At 36.3% G+C, this 25995-nt stretch overlaps 1 protein-coding gene across 2 annotated transcripts; it reads left to right on the forward strand.

Annotated features, from left to right (window-relative positions):
• Positions 1–6508: 6508 nt before the first annotated feature.
• On the forward strand, positions 6509–23597 carry LOC142348478 (adrenodoxin-like). Of its 2 annotated transcripts, none has more exons than XM_075399851.1 (5): positions 6509–6572; positions 6779–6857; positions 6956–7080; positions 23027–23159; positions 23443–23597. In XM_075399851.1, the coding sequence occupies exons 1-5, from the start codon at positions 6554–6556 to the stop codon at positions 23534–23536; spliced, it is 450 nt and encodes a 149-aa protein (XP_075255966.1). In that variant the 5' UTR covers positions 6509–6553; the 3' UTR covers positions 23537–23597. The 2 variants fall into 2 exon arrangements, with proteins under 2 accessions (XP_075255966.1, XP_075255965.1); XM_075399850.1 differs by having other exon boundaries at positions 6534–6593.
• Positions 23598–25995: the final 2398 nt, after the last annotated feature.

Raw genomic sequence — 25995 nt, forward strand, 5'->3', positions numbered from 1 at the left:
ATCGAAGTTTTTTGTTGTTTTTACATCAGGTAACATTTCTTTGATGCAGGTGCTCAATAATTAACTGTCTCGTGGCAATGATCTCCTACTTTATTAATACATGCTTTACTACAATTAATTTCTCATATATTACCATGCCTTTTTTGATGTCGCCTAATTTGTTATCATCTATCTAACATTTTTTATGAAGCATTTCTAATTGTTCTGTTTCATTTTGCATGTATTATTGAGAGAGAGCTAAGGTCTATGCCATATTCAATATCACAGAATAGCTAGTAACCATAATTGAAATCATCATCTTTATTTAATATCGCATCAAGAGAGGCAGCAGTAAACACGAAATCCTTATATAGCAGCTTCTGCATTAGTGCTAGACAACATAAATTGTTTGCGTCTATGTACCAGTTAGATCTTAGATCACAATTTGCGCTATTACTAATGTTACTGCTATTACTCTGGTAATTGCCATTACTATTGTTATTGCTATTGCTGTTGCTAATACTATTTTCTTTACTATTAACGAACCTATCAACTTTTCTGCCACATATACCTTTTCTCTTATTTTCAATTAATTCCTCTAGCATCTTATCATCTTGTATTGTAACTAATACAGCCCCACTATTCACTAAAAAGCCATAATAATCATAACATGGAAGAGTCATTTTATGTAGTGGACTAAGAATAAACTCTCTTATATTAAGAGCAACATATTCAGCAGCACAAGAGTCTAAAATTTTCACATGGTTTTGAAAATACTCTATGAGTAATTCCTAGCCGCTTTTGTTTCTTTTTTCTCGAAAAACACATCAATTTCTCGCTGTGTGCGTTATCCGCCATGTAGAGATGGTTTGAAGTCTTCTATTTATTAATCTCTTATGAATTTTGTTAATCAGTTCGCCCGCTGTTGGTAGTGAAGCTACCATATTTCTTTAGAGTAAAGTATCCATATGAATATAGAGTTTCGGTTTCACATCCATATATCTTTGCCATTTGATCTAGAGACATTGTTAGGAAGTTATAGATGTCTATGAATTTAAGACAATCAATACTGAACATCTTAGATTTGCCATTACCATTTGGTAGTCATGCTACGTTTCTCTTATCATTATTCTGTTCAAATACATCACTCTATAAATAATTAAAATCATATATCGAAGTTTTTTGTTGTTTTTACATCAGGTAACATTTCTTTGATGCAGGTGCTCAATAATTAACTGTCTCGTGGCAATGATCTCCTACTTTATTAATACATGCTTTACTACATATATGACAAGTGTTGTTAGCATCATTGTATAAATTATTTTCTTTTTTGTAAATATCTTTTGTTCATTATACTTGATGTTATTGCTGGTTTCAATAGTTAATAGATCATTAGCAAATGTTTTCATACATTCTAGACCAAAACATTACTAAAAAGCTCCGCTAAATTTGTAGCCTTCACCTTTGGGTATGTGTTTGGCTTTTACATATGTTCTGTTAGAAAATGGGATATTTACAAAACAAATTCGTATTTCCTGTCGTTTTTGCCCATTTTTAAAATTGATATGTTTCTCTTCCGGGACAATCAATCTTTTGTTCAAATTTTTGACCAAATGGGTGATTGTCAAGCTTAGCAAAAGAAGTTAACCAATATGTATATCTATTACAGTAATAATTTTTACTTTCACTGTTTTTTGGTCTGTCTATCAAGCTTTCTATATTTTCAATTAGAGCACAGTGTTCTGTATGATCATCATCCCAGACCAATATTCTGACATCTTTTCTATCTTTGTCAAAGTCGATAGCTGGTTCAAATAAATAGTTCTGAACTGCCATTACCACAAGGGGTGTATAGCCATATGTTAAGATTATATAATTTCTGTATTCTTACTATATAACCATAGTCATCTTCAGGTGGATGGTGTGGTAAAACTAAATCATTTACTTGATTGTTTTCACGTGTTGCATTTTCTTTAACTGGATGTAGCCAAGCAGTGCTAAATAGTCGATAACATTTATATTTTTTATCATTAATAATTCATATTTATTTTGAATTTATTAGATTTGGTGTTAGTTTCAAATAAGACTCAAAATAGGGCTCAATGTTTAATTGTACGCTTTTTACGCCGAGAATTTTGAAGTCATAAGCATAGCAATCAAAAACCTCCTTTGCAGAATCTAGACATTGATTAAAGTCTCCATATTCAAAAATAGCCTCACTAATAAGATAGTCAGTATTATATAAAATTTCTGTGATTTTGGCTTCTTCTTTGTTTCTCTTTTTGGTACTCACACTCTGATGTGATCTCATATTTAAAACTCTTATTTGCCCTAAATTGAAACAATTTTTTATTTCCTTAAACGAGTGATTAATAGCCTGATCTATAACAACATAATTTGGAGTTTTCTCTGTGATACAGAATTTTCACATATTCTGACTACGGTTTATAGCATATTCTTCTGTGTTCATTAGATATTTTCTAATATGATTATTTGAGTGAGTAGTAAATGCTATTTTATTGCTAATTAATTCATGACATTCTTCGCATTCATATTTAACTTTAGTATAGATAATATCGTTATTAATAGTATTACCTGTTTTATTATATTTTTTATTATCTACCGCAATTATTTGAGCACCAACATCATCATAAACTTCGGCTTCATCTTTTAAATTACTTTCTGATTGCTTTATGTGTGCATTTCTGATTTTGTCATTTATATATTACTTCATTGAATTGAAGGATAGATTGCAAGCAATGTGAGACTGATCAGCGTTAAGACGGTAAGTTTCTGCTTCTTAAGAGGCAGTATTTAGAAAATGAAAAATTGATTTTCAAAATTAACCAAAACTCATTCAAAATTTGATATTGAAAAGATATGAACTGGCGTGTATGTTGTGATAAACTTAGAGATCAGCTCCATAAATGTTTCATAATTTATGATATTTTTAGTAAAGACACCATTATAAAAATCCTGATTTTTAATTGTCATGTTAACTGTGTAAAAGTTATAAACCTATATCAACCTTTGGATTTAGTTGAGAAAGGTGTAGAGTCTGTGTTTATTTATATAGGTATAGTCTTGGTCAAACTAGAAACAATTTTAGAGAACATGTGTTTAATTATTTTTTTCAGTTATAAACTGTATGGGTGTATCAGAAAGAATTAAGCGTCAATAACTTTTTTTACTGGAGTTAAGCCAATAATTTTTGTTCAATTTTTTTACATATTAGTTTTACGTGCTTTTTCACGGTTTCAGTAGATACACTATTTATCTGGGATATGTCCACTGATAGAACCCGAACTATCTGTCTGATAAAAGATAATTACCAGCTTGACTCGAATTTAGTGGATTGCACTAAGTGATACAAGATACGATAGATTTGAAAAATCTGTGGAAATGCTTCGCAGATGAAGGGAATATATTAAAGCGCTTGGTGGCTTTATCGCAGTAGTACGCATTACTATAGTAGTGGATGAAAACGAGGAATGGAAAACAATTGTACGTCAGTGCTGAGTGTTTTCCACCTTTTATTCACTGCTCTCGAGTTTATTCGATCATGGTAAACAATTTGGTAAGCCTTTGGCCTGAATTTTTCCTAGCGACGACATCAGAGAACTTTTTCAATCTGCATCTGTAACTTGGAAAAACGGCAAAACTTCCACTCAAACCGACTACTCATTTCACGAGCAAGAATTTTCTTGCAAAAACTTGTTTTCTTTGCTGGAGCAATTCGAAGGTGGAGAATGTTTTGTTGGACTCAGAGTTAAATATTCCAAAATATTTGAAATTCTCAGAGAAAAATTTTTAAAAGTATTTAAAACTGATCAAAATCAGCCAACGGAATACGGTGCTGGCTACGCTTCGTCGTTTTCTGTTGTCGAGTTTCCGCAATGGTTTACCTCATACTGGATAGGATTTTGCTAGGAGAATGCAACTATCGACTTGGGATGGAAAATCGCAAAAAATATCTCCTGATATTACCCGAAGACAAACGACACGTTGTTGGCTTGTCATTAGAAAAAGGAGTCTTGAACTGGCTCACAGCATTGAAACTGAAACGCTATGGTTTTTTAAATTAAAAAAATCGGAATGGCGCAACCGTATATGCATTCGGTACAATATGAAGGAAACAATACACATATCGACCGTCCAAGTGGAGAAAAAAACAGAGTAACATATGCTCTCCACGGTGCAAAGGGTACTATAACCACATGAGGCACAACGAAATTAGCAAATGACAACAAAAATTTGTGAAGGAAAAGACCACACACACTCGGACTAAATAACATTCAATCGAACGGAGATAAGTTTCGCACTCTGTGATAATAGGGGTGCTACTGTGATGTTTCATAGTGGCAGCTCACTGTTCTGTCTATTGGGTTGATCATACCCATTTTTTAACATAAATTGAAGCCCCAAAGTATGCTGGACCTTGTGCTAAAGGAATTGCTTCGAATTAAAAGTGTTTATTCCGTTTGCTAATGGTTGCTATAAAGCATACTGTAATGATAGAAATATAACAATTCCAAAAAATTTCAAAAGATATTGAAAAGTAATTGAAACCACGAAGTCCACGTTCCATCTGATGCACTGCGCGAGCTATGCTATCGGCTTCGAAAGTCATACAGAGGCTGGCAGCAAGAATCCGCGAAAAAATTCATATTCTTTTTTGCGAGGAATTTAATATTAAAATTGGCATCGCGCTTTTGCGTAGCTCCATCATCATAAACTGTTTGCTTTCGAAAGCCGGTGATAACAGTTGCTATTCCAATCAGGATATTTGGAAACAATCAAACCAAGGTCCCATTGACTATCAACCTCTCCTGGCTCCTGTATTTTTAGTGAGGCTTTTTGTTCGCTTTTGAGAGAGAGAAGTTTGCATTTTGATACAATTAGTGTCATGTGATTTCGATCGCACCAATTTTGATTCCTTCCACGCGCTTTTTTAATTCTTCCTGATTCACGCTGATCAGTTTGAAGTCGTCTGCGGAACCGAAATTTTAGTGAGAGGAGTTTCTGATGGAAGGTCATTTAAGAAGATGAGGACGAGAAGAGGACATAAGATTGACCCTTTTTGAACACCGCTAATGATTTCTTATTTTTCGGACAATGCATTATTGATCTTGACGCACTGCTTCGTTCTATTAAGGTAGCTTTCAATCAGCTTTAGAATATTTCCTACAATTTCGAATAAATGCAGGTTTTCATTTAGTTTGTTGTGGGAGGCTTTGTCGAACGCTTTTGCAAAGTCTAAGCAGAGGACTGACAACTCTTTCGTTTTCACATCGTCAAGTTTGGCGTACAAAGAGTTTAGAAAAAGTAGTAGTTGAGTGGTAGCGGACCTCCTCTTTCTAAATCCAAATTGGTTTTCAATGAGATTGCCTTTGCAATGTGAGTATATTCGGTTTAAAATTATTCTTTCCAACAGCTTTGAGACGCAGCATAGAAGACATGGTTCTATAGCACTTGACATCGGCGTTATTTCCATCTTTATATACTGGCGTGATTTGGCTTAGTTTCCCCGAGTTCCGGGAAACTTATTACTTAGTTTCCAGATTTCCCAATTGGATTTGTCTTAGTTCCCTGAGTTCCCAATTGAGAGAACTGGACTATGAATCGAGACTAATGGTACTGAATCTTCCAACCCTTGCTTACAGACGGAAAAGAGGCACCAAGATAGAAATGCATAAGCTAACAAACCAGTTTTTCGAAAGCAGTGCAAGTGACAGATTATCTGAGCCTAACGCCAGAGTCTCCAGAGGAAACCAGGTGTTGTCGATAAAAGCAAGACTCGAAAGCAGACGGAACTGCTTCACTGTGCGAGCGGCTAAAGACTGGAACAATCTGCCAGAAAAGATTACATCCAGCCCCAGTCTAAACATCTTCAAAAGAAGACTAGACAGGCACTGGGCTGACCTCTATACACTCATTTGAGATGTGGAATGCCACGATGGAGCTGGTCCCAGAAGCAACGCCTGTCGACCAGAAAACATGAATTGACCTTGAGATGAGAAGTTTTCTTTCAATTTCTGGGCTTTTGAATATAAGGAGAAATGTGGATGAGATGTTGAACTTAAACAATCAGAACAGAGCATATTTTCTCAACGCTTGTTCACCAAATTTTGAATTTGAACCTAATGCATGTCTGTTTGTTTTTCCCAGTGCACAACTCTAATTATTATTTTTCTTGGATCGGTGAACAAGGTACCAGATTTTTAAGTTTTATAGAATTCAACTAACTCAACAATGGCTGAATGTTACCTCCGGTGAGAATTCCATAAGCTATTAATGTTAAATTGAAACTTCCTTGTTAGCTAACTAGGGACTTCCCTACGTTAATATTTTCAAAAGATGCCATTCCCTAACACTGGGGGTCCTCCCTACATTAATATTGAACATTTTTGGTGAATTTAATTTAAGCATCCTGTTCTTGACAATTTCGTAATTGGACTTCCTGGTTTTTCTGGAATACATTTGTCTTTGAGTTAAGCGTAATGATTACTAAAACCTTTACCACGCAGTCTTGACAAAACAACTATTTCAGAACTTTGAGGTTTCGTGTGAACCAATGAACAGTCTTCGAAACAGTAACAGCTTTCTTTGCACTTGTAAAATTCAACATTTAAAAGTCTGAATGCATTGAATGCCTTATCATTTCGTAAGAAAATAATTGCTGCGAAAAGTTTTTTTTGGTGTTTGTCAGCCGAATTTCAAATCTCGGCTTTTGCAGGGAAATCTCGGATAGGATTAATTTAAATGTTGAATTTTTAAATTGATTGACTTCGCTTTCAAGATGTGCGGCGTTATTTGGCGCCGTGTGTTCTTACAACCAACGCGACACAATCCAGATTCCAATATCGCTTATTTTCTGGGTAAGTTATTCGTTCTTCTGTATTTTTTTTTCAGTCAAAAGTTTGACAACACTCAGAACAACTTTGCCCAAATTACAGCTACATTTTGTCTATTTCAGTGGAAAATTAGTGAGCCTCAAATTTATCAAGGAAAGAACTGGTGAAGTTTTGACCACGAAGGCTAAAATTGGAGCCAACTTGTATGATGTGGTGCTGGACAACGACATTGATTTAGATGGATTTGGTAAGTTTGAGTGCATCGGTCAGGTCATAGCATTTCCCAGCATATAGCTAAATTCTTTGGTTTGAAGTCTAAATTCTTTGGTTTGTTGTCACTACGAAATGGTGACATGTTTTGTGCTCCAGTTCTATTCGAATTCGTTGCAAGGTAATAGTAATCAGTTTTTTTTTTGCTGTAGAACTTAATCAACAGAAAGTATAGCGTGCTGTTAACAATTGTTTGCTGATAGTTTTGCAAGACGTTTTTTAAAAGCCTATGCTGGAGCACTTTTCACTCAAAAGGTTCGAAACCTGGAACAAAATGCGTTCATTTTGCACAGATAAAATTTGGTAGTGCGCATAGGTCTTGTCATATTGAAACTTCTGTCTGTAATTTGATTGGTTGTATATTAGGCTCACTCGGTCTTAATATTCCGCTTGGTTGTCATTTACTTTTCTAAGATGATACATCTGAGGAAGGGGGACGTCAGGCCAAACTCCCTCTATTTAAAATACTGGGAACTGCAATGTACTAGAAATAGAAACAAGTCAACGCTAAATCAAATTGATTTCTTTATGTCAACGCTAAATCAACTTGATTTCTTAAATCAACCTGATTTCTTCATCGACAAATATGATGGAAACAACCCCTGCACCTGGAGCCTATTCTGCAGACGCAACAAATGTATACCCAACGGAAAGCTCACATCAATCTATGAACTTCAAATTAAACAAACTATTGGGGGTGCAAACGCTTGAGTAAAATCTAAATTCTATTTTCCTGCTACTACTACTGATTAAATACTTGAATTCCAAAACGGAATGAAGGCACCTCAAAAGCAATAATATAAACGCAGAAAAAGTAATGGATTTAAACTTCATTATGACATCACAAATCATTTGAAGAAGTTTCGCTGGATGTAGGCGTTTTAGACAGTTTTCGCGTTCTCCTTGCATTTCCTCTCACCGTAGACAATTGTACCTTGTTTCTTTCGCAATCATTTTCAAAATGCTCTTTCCACGTTTTCCGCTGTCCTACAGCAGCTTTTCTTGCAGAGGTACAATGATCACATGGCTTCGAGTTTAAGGCTTTGGCAGGAAATCTGTTCATATTCTTTCTGATGACATGTCCGAACCACTTTAGTCGTCATACTCAGAAAAGAAATTGTTGGCATTTGTGTTCTCTACAATACCGTGTTTTGTAGCTTTCCGGAGGTATGGGATACATAGCAGTCTTCGGAGACAATAATGGTGGAAACGAGTTTCTTTCCCATCGGTCTACTTATTGTCCATGTCTCTGAACTATAAAGGACTGCTGATAATATAACAGCTCTATAGAGCTCACATGCCAAATACGTCCTTAATTGCCTGCTCCTCCATAATTGTGAAAAGTTTGCAAATCGTTGCCTGCCTTCAGCTAGCTTGAACAGAATATCTTTTGAATCACCGTCTCGCAAACTGATACCTGATCCAAGCTATTTAAAATTTCCAACATTCTATAATTCCGTTCCGGTTATGTCAGCAACACAACAAGAAAATGTTTGACATTCTCTTTGCTTCGTAGTTTCTCCAGAGTAACGAGTTTCATGTACCTTTTGTCCATTCACATACTTAAACATTCTAGAACAATGCTGACAAGGAAGTTTTTTTCTGTAGTTCCTCAAATTTTGATTTTTTCTCCTAGATATATGGTTTTTATCCTTTGCATTACTACAAAACCCTGCTTCGTGTATTTTCTGACCTCGAGATGTTTCAAATATGCGCGAACAATTAGAGCACATTGCGGACTCCTGATCGTCATGCAGTGCAGTTACACCAATTACTCTTGCTGAGTATTAGTGTTGCTCAGGATTGTCTGTGAGCTGTTTAATTCCTAATGTCATTCCTTCAAGCGTATCGAGCCAGCCAGCTTTTTGCTTGTTTTCAGCTAATATTTCGCCGCCGATTTTTGCTTTTCGTTTCCGAAAGATTGCTTCGTTCCTGTTTTTCTCTTGTGACCTGAAATGATTTTGACTTGAGTGTTGCTCTACTTGGGAAACCGATTAATGCTCAAACTTAACACCCTTTTTTGGTCTTCTTGACATTGATTTTAAGTCCAATCTGCGTCGCGACTGTTTCTACCCTGTGGAGACTTTCATCTACTTTGTCACAGGTGCCAATCAGCACAACGTCCGCAAAAGCCAGATCAGCTACCTGTTGGCCGATGTTGATTCCGCCTTGAACAGCGCTGGCCAAGATATAATTAATCACTAGTCCAAATAAAAACGGCGACCAGACATCTCCTTGACCGACTCCTGTTTTTACATCAATTGTGTCGCCTACAGGGACCTCAGTCCTCACACGGCATTTGAATCAATCATAGCTCTTTCTTATTAGGTTGACTTTTTCGGCAAACCATAATATCTCATGGTCTTGTACATTTGGTACCTCTCAACTGCTTGCAACGCTGATTTAAAATCAATGAAACAGAAACTAAAGTCCAACTTGTAAATGAAGGTCTGAATAATTTGCCTCGAAGCAAACAGCTGTTCGATGCATCCTCTACTCCTTCGAAAACCGCACTGCTCTTCTCTCAGAACACTATCTAAAGCATAATTTGCTTCAGAGTTACTGAGGCAAAGTTTTTACGTGGAAAAGATAGCAGAGAGCATCCGCGGTAGTTAGAGCAGTCCGTTCTCTTACCCTTGCTCTTGTAATTTGTTACCATTTCTGCAATTTTTCAGTCTTCGGGCAGTTTTTTCGAAATTTCGGAGCAATTTTGAAATGCCTCTGCTTGCTTTCAATATTTCAGCTGAGACCTGGTTGGGTGCACTTGCCTTTCCGTTCTTCAAGTTTTGAATTAATTTCAGAACTTCCTCAAGTATGATCCGGTTTAATTCAGTCTCTAATTTTTCTCCGGCGTCGTCTATTGACATTTTGATTGCTTAAAATGTTCAGTCCGCGGTTCGATTCGTTCTTTTCCCCCAAGAGGTTCACCATTCTCAGATAAAAGATTCGTATTATAGGAGGCCACTTCTTGCAGAAACGTTTCGATGCGGCAAACATTCCTCTGATGTCACCCTTGTCAGCCAGATCTTTATATCAGTGCCTTCTCCAGTCAGCCAACTCTTTTTGTCTGCCCGTACAGCTTTTCTAACTGCTTCATGACATTCGTTAAAGAATGTTGTAAAGCAGGGGTTCTCCGCTTTGAATGAGTTCTTCATCAGCTGCAACTTTCCTCTTTTCAAGTAGCTTTCTCGTTTCGTCTGTGATCCATGGCCTGTGCGCTTTTTTGCTGGCACAAATTTAGAGGCAGCGTCGTTCAGTGCCTGTCGAAAGTTAGCACAACCAAGTTCAATGTCTTCATTTTCATCAGTTTTTCATATTTCTTTTTGATGAGATCAAAACTTAACAGATTCTCATCACTCAACAACGCAGAACTCATTTTCTGAACAATTTGAAGCTTAAATTCGGCATCCTAAGGTGAACTTGGGCAATGACCAGTTCACGGTCAGATATGGTAATTTTGCCTTTCCGAGTTCTTTCATCTCAATCTCAGTCAGCTCCTATGCTTGATGGAAAAGAGAATATGGTCCAGCATTTTTTCCGCTTCTCTGAGTCAGAAGTGTTAAAAATATGTTTGAGCCAATCGATGCCTGAACCACGTGGCTTTCATAAAAAAGCTGTTTGGGCTACATAATGTTAGAAGTTTATGTATTATCGTTCTCCTCTACAGAGCCAAATGGACCTCTACAGTTTCTTTCCTGTTTCACCTCTAAAGTTTCATTCCTGGCTCCACGTTAAAGTCATCATTGATGCATTTCCGTTCTTTCTTTAAAGCAGTGCTGCAAGTTTGAAAAGATATCCCAAAAAGCTTCTTAGTTTCATTGTCTGATTCGTTGGTCGGTAAGTAACTCACAGCAGTTACCAAGTCAGTGCGCTGTATTGCTGAAAACTTTCATCACAGCAACCTGTTTGAGTATTCAGGCAAGCAGTGCCTTTTTGGTAGCAATGCCAACACCTGCTTGTTTTGCTCTCCCTAAGGATACTAGTGGGTTGGTCATTAGAAGCTTGTGGGTATCTAAGTCTCTAAACTACTACAACTACTATTTTTAATGAACTGAATTGCATAAATTTTTGTTCATTTTTATTTTGAAAGTAAGTAAATGAGGTCGAACCTAGAGTATTTTTTGGAAAGTACCAGCCGTCAACGTAACCGAGGAGAACTACACATTAGCAAAAATCGACTAGTAAGGACTGACGGAATATTCTTCCAGCGAACAAAAATTCTGTACAACCTAGTGCTTAAATTGTGTTCAAAATATGCGAAATGTTTCTGTAAAAATACCCTGTCTAAATTTTTTGGCATTATATGTCATTAATTGCTGCACAAAGGAAAAGGAATGTACCCGTTACATTATATGCAAATATGTAAACTGAAACAGCAATAAGAAACTAACAAGTTTGGAAAACTAGATAGGTGCTAAACTTTGAACAACGAACTTCAAATCATGTTCCGCTGCTACTTATACTGCTATTCTACTGCTTCTGACACGGAGCTCCTCATGACTCAATTCAGGATCTTTTTTTCATATACAGTTACTGATTTGTCTCAAGTATGTCAATTTCTATGTTCATTGTTAAAAATTAAAGTCCGCTTTGATTTTTTGGAAGAAACAATTTTTTTTCCATTCTTTGCTTTCTTTAGAACCATTTCACTATTTTAACGTTTTATTTTTTAATTGAGAGTTCAGAATACTCCTTAATGTTGAGGGGGAAAAAGTGCAAATTTAATATTTCGATGATTTTTCGGCTGCCCTTTTCCAACGTCCTGTATTTGAGTCGCTTCAATCTGAATTCTGAAAGCTCCTCCCGATTCAACGTATTTGGTTTTCATGTTGTTCTGATGTACGTTTACTGCATTCCCTTGCCTTTATGTGGAATTCGTTCTTTTTTAGCTTGTGCTGAATCTCCTTCTTGGAATTTTTCAATATTTCTTATTTAATTCAATCTATAAACGAGTTGAGGATTATATCCATATTGTAAACTGCTATCAAACAAAATATTTTATTCGTGTGCCGTTTGTATTGAAAATTTTAAATATTGTTTTGACTGTTCTTGTTAGAGAATGCTTGTTGTTCTGCTATCTTATGTGAATTAACTTTTCATCAAAAGAGATGGCAGTGCGACTTCCGTCCCAAGGTGAAATCTAGCTGCAACCAAAACACACTCCTCGCTGGTCGTTTGCGAGCATTTCGGCAGTCGGTTGTTTTCAATTGAAAAAATTGTTAACATTTTTATTACAGTTACGTCCGTTCGTTTCAGTTGCATTTGAGGGGACAATGGCGTGTGTGACCTGTCATTTGATTTTTGATAGGAAGTCTTTCAACAGAATCAAAGATCCTGTCATTTAAGACGAACGGGATGTGTTAGATATGGCTTTGGAATTGAGTGAACTGTAAGTAGTGTTTCATGCGGCGATCTAATATTTTCATTGGATTCATTTTCTGAGGTTATTCTAAGAGCGTGTTTGTGAGAATTGGAATGAATGTTTTACATACCAAGGTTTATTCTTTGAATCATCTATCATTTGGATTAAATGTCAGAACTTCTTCAAGTCTGATTGGGATTAGGTCAATCTAATTCTTCTTTGGCGCCTTCTATTGACTTTTGGATTGTTTGTGGTTCGCCTGAAGGGTTCAGTAACTGTTTAAATTGTTCAGTCCGCTTATCGATTCGTTCTTCTTTTCTGCCAAGAGGTTCACCATTCTCAGACAAAAGCTCTGTACTCTTGGGGCTCCACTTCTTGCAGATACGTTTCGATGGGGCAGACATTCCTTTGATGTCACCCTTGTCAGCCAGATCTGGTATGTCAGTGCCTTTTCAATTCAGCCAAGTTCTTTTTGTCTGTCAGTACAGCTTTTTGCACTGCTTTATAACAATCGTTAAAGAATGTTGTAAAGCAATAGTTCTCCGCTTTGAATGAGTTTCTTCATCTGCAACTTTGCTCTTTTCAATTAGCGTTCTTCTTTGTTCCGTGATCCATGGCTGGTGCGCTTTTTGCTGGCACAAGAAATTTAAAGGCAGCGTCGTTCAGTGCCTGTCGAAAGTAAGCACAACCAAGTTCAATGTCTTCATTTTCATCAGTTTTTTCATATTTCTCTTTGATGAGATCAAAACTTAACAGATTCTCATCACTCAACAACGCAGAACTCATTTTCTGAACAATTTGAAGCTTAAATTCGGCATCCTAAGGTGAATATATATGAGCCAATCGATGCCTGAATCACATGGCTCCCATAAAATAGCTGTTTGGGCTTCCTAATGTTAGAAGTTTCTGTATTATCGTTCTCCTCTACAAAACCAAATGGACCTCTACATTTGAGTGAAAAATTTTCATTCCTTCCTGGCTCCACGTTAAAGTCATCATTGATGCATTTCCGCTCTTTCTTTAAAGCAGTGCTGCAAGTTTGACACGATATACCAAAAAGCTTCTTGGTTTCATCGTCTGATTCGTTGGTCGGTAAGTAACTCACAACAGTTACCAAGTCAGTGCGCTGTATTGCTGAAAACTTTCACTCACAGCAACCTGTTTGATTATTCAGGCAAGTAGTGCCTTTTTGGTAGCAATGCCAACAACTGCTTGTTTTGCTCTCCTTAAGGAAACTAGTGGGATGGTCATAAAAGCTTGTGGGTATCTATTTTTGTCTCCTAACTACTACAACTACTACTTTTAATGAACTGACTTATTGTTCATTTTTAATTTGAAAGAAAGTAAATGAGGTCGAACCTAGAATGTGTTCAGGAAAGTACCAACCGTTAAGGTAACCGAGGAGAACTACACATTAGCAAAAATCTACTAGTAGGGACTGACTGAAATTTCTTCCAGCGAACAAAAATTCTGTTCAACCTAGTGCTTAAATTGTGTTCAAAATATGCGAAATGTTTCTGTAAAATTATGGTGTCTAAATTTTTTGGCATTATATTATGCCTGTAATCGCTACACAGAGGAAAACAAATATACCCGTTACATTATATGCAAATTTGGAAACTGAAACAGCAATCAGAAACTAACAAACGTGGAAAACTAGATAGGTGCTGAACTTTGAACAACGAACTTCAAATCCTGTTCCGCTGTTCTGCTCATTGTTAAAAATTAAAGTCCGATTTGAGATTATGTGGAAGGAAAATTTCATTTTTTCCCATTCCTTGCTTTCTTTAGAGCCATTTCACAATTTTAACGTTTTTTTTAATCAAGAGTTAACAATGCTCCAAAATATTTGTTTGTTTTTCCGCTGCCATTTTCCGCCCTTGTGTATTTGAGTTGCTTCAATCTGATTTCTGAAAGCTCCTCCTCATTCAACGTAATTAGTTATCTCATGTTGTGATGTACGTATTCAGCACTCCCTTGCCTCCTTTTGTGGAATTAGTTCCTTGTTAAGCTTATGCTGAATCTCCTTCTTGGAAAGTTTTAATATTTCTCATTTAGTTTAATCTATAAACGAGTTGGGGATTATATCCATATTGTAAACTGCTTTCAAACAAAATATTTCATTCGTGTGACTGTTCTTGTTAGAGAATACTTGTTGTTCTGCTATCTCATGTGAATTGACTTTTCATTAAGAGAAACTGCAGTGCGACTGTCGTCCCTATGCGAATTCTAGCTACAACCAAAACACACTCCTCGTCGTTTGCGAACCTTTCGGCAGTCAATGCTTGATTTTTGATTACAGTAGCGTCCGTTCGTTTCAGGCGCATGAGGCAACAACGGCGTACGTGTCTTGTCATTTATATTTCATAGGAAATCTTTCGACAATCAAAGATCCTGCCATTGAAGACGAACTGGATATGTTAGATATGGCTTCGGGATTGAGTGAAACGTCAGTAGTGTTTCATACGGCGATCTGGTAAAATATCATTGGATTCTTTCTCTGCAGTAATTCTAGGTTCCTGGTTGTAAGGAATGGATTTAATGTTTAAGATGCCATGGTTTATTTTTTGGAAGAAATGTCTTCTACCATTTGGAATAAATTTCATTCCTCAAGTCTGATCGGGCTTAAGTCAATCTAATTGTTCTCTGGCGTCCTCTATTGACGTTTGGATTGTTTGTGGTTCGCTTAAAAGGGTTCAGTAACTGTTTAAAATGTTCAGTCCTCCTATGGATTGGATCTTCTTTTCTCCCATGAGGTTCACCATTCTCAGACAAAAGCTTTGTACTCTTGGGGCTCCACTTATTGCAGATGGGGCTCCTTTCGATGGGGCAAACATCTTCTGATGTTACCATTGTCTGCCAGATCTTTTATGCCAGTGCCTTTTCCAGTCAGCCAAGTTCTTTTTGTCTGCCGTTACAGCTTTTGGCACTGCTTTATAACATTCGTTACAGAATGTTGTCAAGCAGTGGTTTTCGGCTTTGATTGAGTTCTTCTTCAGCTGCAACTTTCCTCTTTTCAATTAGCGTTCTCGTTTGTTCCGTGATCCATGGCTTTTTTCTGGCACCACGTGGCTCCAATAAATAAGCTCTTTGAGCTACATAATGTTAAAAGTTTCTGTATTATCGATCTCCTCTCCAAAGCCAAATGGACCTCTACATTTGACTGAAAAATTTTCATTCCTTCCTGGTACCGCGTTAAAGTCATAATTAATACATTTCCGCTCTTTCTTTAAAACAGTGCAGCCAGTTTGACAAGATATGCCAAAAAGCTTCAATTGTTTCTTCGTCTGCTTCGTTGGTCGGGAACTAACACACAAGAATAACCAAGTCAGTGCGTTGTATTGCTGAAATCTTTCACTCACAGCAACCTGTATGATTATGCAGCTAAGCAGCGCCTTCTTGAGCGCAATGCCAACACCTGCTTGTTTTGCTCTTCCTTAGGATAATAGTGGGATGGTCAACAAAAGCTTGTGAGTATCTAAAATAATCTCAACTAATGAACTAAACTAATCTACTGTTCAAAAAAATACCAACCGTCAACGTAACCGAGGAGAACTACACATTAGCAAAAATCGAATAGTGATAACTGACGGAAATTTCTTCCTGCGAACAAAAATTCTGTACAACCTAGTGCTTAATTTGTATTCAAATATGCAAAATATTTCTGTAAAAATACAGTGTGTAAGTTTTTGTGGCATTATGTCTGTAATCGCAACGCAGAGGAAAACAAATGTAACCGGCACATTATATGCAAATGTGGAAACTGGAACAGCAATCTGAAAATAACAAACTTAGAAAACTGAATAGGTGCTAAATTTTGAACAACGAACTTCAAATCCTGTTCTGCTACTACTTCTGCTAAAATAATCTCAACTAATGAACTAAGCTAATCTTGTGTTAAAGAAAGTACCAACCGTCAACGTAACCGAGGAGAACTACACATTAGCAAAAATCGACTAGTGATGGAATTTTCTTACTGTGAACAAAACTTCTGTACAACCTAGTGCTTAAATTGTATTCAAACTGCAAAATATTTCTGTAAAAATAGTGTCTAAATTTTTGCCATTATGTCTGTAATCGCTAAGCAGAGGAAAACAAATGTAACCGGCACATTATATGCAAATGTGGAAACGGCAACAGCAATCTGAAACTAACAAACTTTGAAAACTGAATAAATTGTAAACTTTTAACAACGAAATTCAAATCCTGTTCTGCTACTAGTACTGCTACTGCCATTCTACTGCTACTGACACAGAGCTCCTCATGACTCAATTCAGGATCATTTTTCGTATACAGTTACTGCTTTGTCTCAAGTATTTCAATTTCTAAAATCTCTATGTTCATTTTCAAAAATTGAAGTAACGTTTCACAATTTTAACGTTATATTTTTAATCTCTCTATGCTCATATTCAAAAATTGAAGTAACGTTTCACAATTTTAACGTTTTATTTTTAATCAAGAGTTAACAATAACAATCCATATTGTAAACTGCTTTCAAACAAAATATTTCATTCGTGTGACTGTTCTTGTTAGAGAATGCTTGTTGTTCTGCTATCTCATGTGAATTGACTTTTCATTAAGAGAAACTGCAGTGCGACTGTTGTCCCTATGCGAATTCTAGCTACAACCAAAACACACTCCTCGTCGTTTGCGAACCCTTCGGCAGTCAGTTGTTCTCAATTTAAAAAAAATGCTTAATTTTTGATTACAGCAGCGTCCGTTCGTTTCAGGCGCATGAGGCAACAACGGCGTACGTGTCTTGTCATTTATATTTCATAGGAAATCTTTCGACAATCAAAGATCCTGCCATTGAAGACGAACTGGATATGTTAGATATGGCTTCGGGATTGAGTGAAACGTCAGTAGTGTTTCATACGGCGATCTGGTAAAATATCATTGGATTCTTTCTCTGCAGTAATTCTAGGTTCCTGGTTGTAAGAAATGGATTTAATGTTTAAGATGCCATGGTTTATTATTTGGAAGAAATGTCTTCTACCATTTGGAATAAATTTCATTCCTCAAGTCTGATCGGGCTTAAGTCAATCTAATTGTTCTCTGGCGTCCTCTATTGACGTTTGGATTGTTTGTGGTTCGCTTAAAAGGGTTCAGTAACTGTTTAAAATGTTCAGTCCTCCTATGGATTGGATCTTCTTTTCTCCCATGAGGTTCACCATTCTCAGACAAAAGCTTTGTACACTTGGGGCTCCACTTATTGCAGATGGGGCTCCTTTCGATGGGGCAAACATCTTCTGATGTTACCATTGTCTGCCAGATCTTTTATACCAGTGCCTTTTCCAGTCAGCCAAGTTCTTTTTGTCTGCCCTTACAGCTTTTGGCACTGCTTTATAACATTCGTTACAGAATGTTGTCAAGCAGTGGTTTTCGGCTTTGATTGAGTTCTTCTTCAGCTGCAATTTTCCTCTTTTCAATTAGCGTTGTCGTTTGTTCCGTGATCCATGGCTTTTTGCTGGCACAAATTTAGAGGCACCCTTGTTCAGCGCCTGCGGAAAGTTAGCACAGCCAAGTTCTATGTCTTCATTTTCATCAGTTTTTTATTTTTCTTTTTGATGAGATCAAAACTGTTTACAGATTCGCTCGTCACTCAACAACGCACTCTTTTTTTGAGCAATTTGAGGCTTAAATTCTGCATCCTAAGGTGAACTTGTGCAATGATAGTTCACGGTCAGATATGGTAAACTTGCCCCTCCGATTTCTAACATCTCGATCTCAGTCAGCTCCTATACCTCATGGAAAGGAGAATATGGTCCAGCTTTTTTTCCGCTGCTTTGGGTCAGGCGAGTTAAAAATATATTTTTGAGGAAATCGATGTGTGAACCACCTGGCTCCAATAAATAAGCTCTTTGAGCTTTATAATGTTAAAAATTTCTGTATTATCGATCTCCTCTCCAAAGCCAAATGGACCTCTACATTTGACTGAAAAGTTTTCATTCCTTCCTGGTACCGCGTTAAAGTCATAATTAATACATTTCCGCTCTTTCTTTAAAACAGTGCAGCCAGTTTGACAAGATATGCCAAGAAGCTTCAATTGTTTCTTCGTCTGCTTCGTTGGTCGGGAACTAACACACAAGAATAACCAAGTCAGTGCGTTGTATTGCTGAAATCTTTCACTCACAGCAACCTGTTTGATTATGCAGCTAAGCAGCGCCTTCTTGAGCGCAATGCCAACACCTGCTTGTTTTGCTCTTCCTTAGGATAATAGTGGGATGGTCAACAAAAGCTTGTGAGTATCTAAAATAATCTCAACTAATGAACTAAGCTAATCTACTGTTCAAAAAAGTACCAACCGTCAACGTAACCGAGGAGAACTACACATTAGCAGAAATCGAATAGTGATAACTGACGGAAATTTCTTCCTGCGAACAAAAATTCTGTACAACCTAGTGCTTAATTTGTATTCAAATATGCAAAATATTTCTGTAAAAATACAGTGTCTAAGTTTTTGTGGCATTATGTCTGTAATCGCAACGCAGAGGAAAACAAATGTAACCGGCACATTATATGCAAATGTGGAAACGAACAGCAATCTGAAAATAACAAACTTAGAAAACTGAATAGGTGCTAAATTTTGAACAACGAACTTCAAATCCTGTTCTGCTACTACTACTGCTAAAATAATCTCAACTAATGAACTAAGCTAATCTTGTGTTAAAGAAAGTACCAACCGTCAACGTAACCGAGGAGAACTACACATTAGCAAAAATCGACTAGTGATGGAATTTTCTTACTGTGAACAAAAATTCTGTACAACCTAGTGCTTAAATTGTATTCAAACTGCAAAATATTTCTGTAAAAATAGTGTCTAAATTTTTGCCATTATGTCTGTAATCGCTACGCAGAGGAAAACAAATGTAACCGGCACATTATATGCAAATGTGGAAACGGCAACAGCAATCTGAAACTAACAAACTTTGAAAACTGAATAAATTGTAAACTTTTAACAACGAAATTCAAATCCTGTTCTGCTACTAGTACTGCTACTGCCATTCTACTGCTACTGACACAGAGCTCCTCATGACTCAATTCAGGATCATTTTTCGTATACAGTTACTGCTTTGTCTCAAGTATTTCAATTTCTAAAATCTCTATGTTCATTTTCAAAAATTGAAGTATCGTTTCACAATTTTAACGTTATATTTTTAATCTCTCTATGCTCTTATTCAAAAATTGAAGTAACGTTTCACAATTTTAACGTTTTATTTTTAATCAAGAGTTAACAATGCGCAAAATGTTGATAAGTAAAAAGTGCTACTTAATTGTTGCGATGGTTTTTTTCCGCTGCGATTTTCCGCCCTTGAGTATTTGAGTCGCTTCAATCTGAATTCTGAAAGCTCTCCTGATTTAACGTATTTAGTTCTCATGTCATTCTGTTGTACGTATACAGCACTCCCATGCCTCCGTTTGTGGAATTCGTTCTTTTTTAAGCTTGTGCTGAATCTCCTTCGAAAGTTTTAATATTCCTTATTGAATTTAATCTAGAAACGGGGTGAAGATTATATCATATTATAAATTGCTTTTAAACAAAGTATTTTATTAGTGTGCTCTGTTTTTATTGAAAATTTTTAATCTTGTTTTGACTGTCCTTGTTCGAGAATATTTGTTGTGCTGCTATCTTATGAGAATTGACTTTTCATCAAGAGAAATGGCAGTGCGACTGGCGTCCGTAACCGAAATCCAGCTACAACCAAAACACCTCGCCTGTCGTTTGGAGCATTTCGGCAGTCGGTTGTTTTCAATTTAAAAAATTGTTCAGTTACGCCCGTTTGTTTCAGTTGCATTTGAGGGGACAATGGGCAGTGTGACCTGTCATTTGATTTTTGATAGGAAGTCTTTCAACAGAATCAAAGATCCTGCCATTTAAGACGAACTGGATGTGTTAGATATGGCTTTGGAATTGAGTGAAACGTAAGTAGTGTTTCATGCGGCGGTCTAACAATTTCATTGGATTCATTCTCTGCAGTTATTCTAGGTGGGTGTTTGTGAGAATTGGAATGAATATGTTTTACATACCATGGTTTTTGCTTTGAGTCATCTATCATTTGGATTAAATGTCAGAACTTCTTCAAGTCTGATTGGGCTTAAGGCAATCTAATTCTTCTTTGGCGTCTTCTATGGACTTTTGGATTGCTTGTGGTTCGCCTGAAGGGTTCTGTAACTGTTTAAATTGTTCAGTCCGCTTATCGATTCGTTCTTCTTTTCTGCCAAGAGGTTCAACATTCTCAGACAAGCTTTGTACTCTTGGGGCTCCACTTATTGCAGATACGTTTCGATGGGGCAGACATTCCTTTGATGTCACCCTTGTCAGCCACATCTGGTATGTCAGTGCCTTTTCAATTCAGCTAAGTTCTTTTTGTCTGTCCGTACAGCTTTTTGCACTGCTTTATAACATTCGTTAAAGAATGTTGTAAAGAAGTAGTTCTCCGCTTTGAATGAGTTTCTTCATCTGCAACTTTGCTCTGTTCAATTAGCTGAGCATTCTTGTTTTTTCCGTGATCCATGGCTTGTGCGCTTTTTTGCTGGAACGAGAAATTTAAAGGCAGCGTCGTTCAGTGCCTGTCAAAAGTAAGCACAACCAAGTTCAATGTCTTCATTTTCATCAGTTTTTTCATTTTTTTTGATGAGATCAAAACTTAACAGATTCTCATCACTCAACAACGCAGAACTCATTAAATTCGGCATCCTAAGGTGAACTTGTGCAATGACCAGTTCACGGTCAGATATGGTAAACTTGCCCCTCTGAGTTCTAATATCTCAATCTCAGTCAGCTCCTATGCTTGCTGGAAAAGAGAATATGGTCCAGCATTTTTCCGCTGCTTTGAGTCAGGCGGGTTAAAATTATATATATATGAGCCAATCGATGCCTGAATCACATGGCTCCCATAAAAGAGCTGTTTGGGCTACATAATGTTAGAAGTTTCTGAATTATTGCTCTTCTCTACAAAGCCAAATGGACCTCTACATTTGAGTGGAAAATATCCATTCCTTCCTGGCTCCAAGTTAAATTTATCATTAATACATTTCTGCTCTTTCATCAAAGCAGTGTATCAAGTTTGACAAGATTTGCCAGAAAGATTCTTTTGTTTCTTCGTCTGCTTCGTTGGTCAAAGTAACAGACAACAATTACCAAGTCAGTGCGCTGTATTGCTGAAAACTTTCACTCACAGCAACCTGTTTGATTATTCAGGCAAGTAGTGCCTTTTTGGTAGCAATGCCAACACCTGCTTGCTTTGATCTCCCTAAGGATACTAGTGGGATGGTCATTAAAAGCTTGTGGGTATCTAAATCTCTAAACTACTACAACTACTACTTTTAATGAACTGAAGTGCATAACTTTTTGTTCATTTTTATTTTGAAAGAAAGTAAATGAGGTCGAACTATCAAACCTAGAATTTTTTTTGGAAAGTACCAGCCGTCAACGTAACCGAGGAGAACTACACATTAGCAAAAATCGACTAGTAAGGACTGACGGAATATTCTTCCAGCGAACAAAATTTCTGTACAACCTAGTGCTTAAATTGTGTTCAAAATATGCGAAATGTTTCTGTAAAAATACCATTTCTAAGTTTTTTGGCATTATATTATGTCTGTAATTGCTACACAAAGGAAAACAAATGTACCCGTTACATTATATGCAAATGTGTAAACTGAAACAGCAATAAGAAACTAACAAGTTTGGAAAACTAGATAGGTGCTAAACTTTGAACAACGAACTTCAAATCATGTTCCGCTGCTACTTATACTGCTATTCTACTGCTTCTGACACGGAGCTCCTCATGACTCAATTCACGATCTTTTTTTCATATACAATTACTGATTTGTCTCAAGTATGTCAATTTCTATGTTCATTGTTAAAAATTAAAGTCCGCTTTGATTTTTTGGAAGAAACAATTTATTTTTTCCTTTCTTTGCTTTCTTTAGAACCTTTTCACTATTTTAACGTTTTATTTTTTAATTGAGAGTTCAGAATACTACTTAATGTTGAGGGAGAAAAAGTGCAAATTTAATATTTCGATGATTTTTCGGCTGCCCTTTTCCGACGTCGTGTATTTGAGTCGCTTCAATCTGAATTCTGAAAGCTCCTCCTGATTCAACGTATTTGGTTATCTCATGTTGTTCTGATGTACGTTTACAGCATTCCCTTGCCTTTATGTGGAATTCGTTCTTTTTTTAGCTTGTGCTGAATCTCCTTCTTCGAACGTTTTAATATTTCTTATTTAATTTTTTAATCTATAAAGGAAGTGTAGATTATATCCATATTATTAATTGCTTTCAAACCAAGTGTTTTGTTCGTGTGCCCTGTTTTTATTGAAAATATTCAATAGTGTTTTGACTGTCCTTGTTCAAGAATGTTTGTTGTTCTGCTATCTTATGTGAATTGACTTTTCATCAAAAGAAATGGCAGTGCGACTGCCGTCCCAAGGTGAAATCTAGCTGCAACCAAAACACACTCCTCGCTTGTCGTTTGCGAGCATTTCGGCAGTCGGTTGTTTTCAATTTAAAAAATTGTTAAAATTTTTATTACAGTTACGTCCGTTCGTTTCAGGCGCATGTGAGGGGACAATGGCGTGCGTGACTTGTCATTTGATATTTGATAAGAAGTCTTTCGACAGAATCAAAGATCCTGCTAGTGAAGACGAACTGGATATGTTAGATATGGCTTTGGGATTGAGTGAAACGTAAGTAGTGTTTCATACGGTGATCTAGTAACAATTTCATTGGCTTCAGTCTCTGCAGTAATTCTGGGTGCGTGGTTTTGAGAAAAGGAATGGATATGTATAACATGCCATATTTTTTTCTTTGAGTCATATCTCATTTGGTAATAAGTACAACGCGTTGTACAGCTCAATTCAATGTTCAAGTAAAAAGTGAAATATTAGTAAGGTTGCTTCTTTGAGAGTCTTTCATTGAACAGCCGTCTAGCTCCAAGTACTTCAGTTTCCTGGACGTTCTTTGTTTCAGATCCAGACTTGGGTGCCAAGTTCACGTTGAAAGTTGGATGGATGGAATATCAATTAAAGTTCCAGCAGATAGTAACGATGCCAGAACTATGTAGTTGTTCAATGAATGCTGATATTTGTTTGTATTGAATATATAAATTTAGTTTTATAACGTCTTTTAATTTTTCATAGCCGCCCTCATCTTCTCAGCCGGCTATTATAGCGCTCCTATTTTTTTTACAATTCAAAGAATTTTTACAATTCAAAGAATTTGAATTGTATTGGGGCGCTGTCTTTTTTACGACTCGAAGAGGAGTATTGGAGAAGTCCTTTTTTTAAATCAATTTTATTGGAGTGATTTTTGAAGCGGGAAATGAAACGCGTGAAAAAATGGCTGTTTTCTAGAGAGCGAGAAATTGAGGTGTGAAAAAAAATCTAAGCGAGCGAAATTTTTTGTTCACGTGCGGCATTTTAAAGCAGTTTTTTTTTCATTTTTTTGGTTGAGAGGCTTTGTTATGATTTTGTTTTAATTTAAGGGGGAATTGGCAGTGGTTTGAAGGTTTCTGGAAATTCATATCAGTTTTCTGCTAATTAGGAGGTTTTTCATGTATTTTGCTGATTTTTGGGCTAATTTTTGCGATTTTTTGACGATTGTTTTGTTTTACTGCCTCAAACGGGTATTGAAAAGACACCTATGAATTGTGCATTTTATAGATAACAATTGGTTACAGTTTTGTGGAAATGAATCATTTTTTTGTTTACAAATATGACAAAAAAATGCCGAAAATTTGAACTGTTTTTCTTAATTTTTGGCAGTTTTTCGTTTTTTTTTCTGTTTTTTAGACATGTTTCTTAGCCTATTATGGGTTGTCTATTGTTTTACAATTATCTGGATGCCCTATTGGCTGAAAGGATTTTTTCTTTGGATTTATATGCTTTTTGTAAAATTAAAAAAACTTAACGTTTTCCATTTTTTTGGTGCATGTAAGAGCTTTTCTTTTCATTGTTTGGCTTCAGGTATTTTAAAAAGACTCATAAGTGGTTTTAGTAGGTACTAGTTGTTTTGATTAAGTAATTTTGGCAGAAATAGTTTTTTTGGGATCTCAATTTATGACAAAATTCGATCAGATTTTTTTAATCATATTTTAACAGATTTGATTTTCTTGTTTTTACTATTTTGTTTTATGGTTTTGTTTCAAGATAATCATAAATTAGTGGAGGCACGTTTTGTCTGATGAGTAGTTGGATGGCTTTTAAACGGATTTCCACTTCGAGTAGTTTCCGGAATTCTTCCGGCTATGTTTTTTAAGATCTTTTCACACATTTTCATGATTTTTGAAGTCAATTTGGAGTTGATTTTGGTCGCGCCGAAACAGGAAATGGAGCGAGAAAGCGAGTGGTTTTGCGGTGTGATTTTTTTTCGCTCTAGTTTTAAAGTAGTGTTTGAACAAAAATTCGCTTTCTCGCTAGTGGTTTTTTTGTTCATATGCGGCAATCTCACTTTGATTTTTACTGTTTTTTCAATTTTTTTGGATCGGATTTTTTCTAAATGGTTTTCCCAATCCATTCATAGTCCGTTCTATTTCTAGTTTTCTGTTTATTCAATGAAAATTCTTTGAATTGTACGTCAGGACTTGTCCTGCTATGTTTTTTTTACTTCGTCGAACTTTTTTTCGCTTTACCCATTTTGCCGCTTTTTCGACAATTTGCGTGAAATCTTTTTGACTTAGGCTAGTTTCACTCTTCTGTCATTCTGCTCAAAGTCCTTTTAAACAGCAGCTGCTCAGCAAAGCAATTCAAAATGAAGATAGTCAGTATAAAAAATCAAAGTCAGAAATAGAAACGGGATAAACCCATAAAGTCCAATTTTAGATGCCCGGTACTTGAACTTTGTTCTCATAAGTTTTAGTTACTATCTATAATGCTTATTGGTATTGATACTAGACCCTGTAGCCTCTCACTGAGAGACAGGAGTATGTTCAGTTACAAAATGACATCAAAATAAATCGCACTTAAAAATGTTTTTGTACAAAAATCGATTTTTGTTGATATTTTCTTTTCTTTCAATCCCAATAAAGTTATAGGAATCAACGGCGGCTTTTTTCCAGCAATCGGCTGGGTATGTTTAAAATTGCGTTCTCCGTTTTTGAGCCCGGTTTTTGGGTCATCGCAATGATTTTGGTCCATGGGATTTTTTTGTCTCGTTAATTATTTAGAGAGTACTTGGCTTTGTTTTAAATATCCCAATCTTACTGTACGTCCAAAAAATTCTGAAGTCGTTTTCAATCAGTCAAATTTTGATAAACAAATTCAGCCCTCAAATTTAATTTACTTGTTGAGATAATTAACTTGTAGAGAAGCAATTATTGTAAACGTGTCTTTTTTATGCAAAATTTTTGGTTGACCGTTTTGACTTTCCAAGTGACTTTTATGCCCTTGACTTTTTGCGTTTCGCGTGAGCTAAAATTTTCTCGATCACAATTTCAAGCAGCTGAACTCAATTGGCGGCAATTTAATACTGCAGCAGGTTGCAATTGATTAGAGCTCCCACTGCTCGTTTGCGAGCAATTCTTCC

The sequence above is a fragment of the Convolutriloba macropyga genome, chromosome 10, assembly GCF_964194025.1.
Source record: "Convolutriloba macropyga chromosome 10, txConMacr16.3, whole genome shotgun sequence".
NCBI classification, from domain to species: Eukaryota; Metazoa; Xenacoelomorpha; order Acoela; family Convolutidae; genus Convolutriloba; species Convolutriloba macropyga.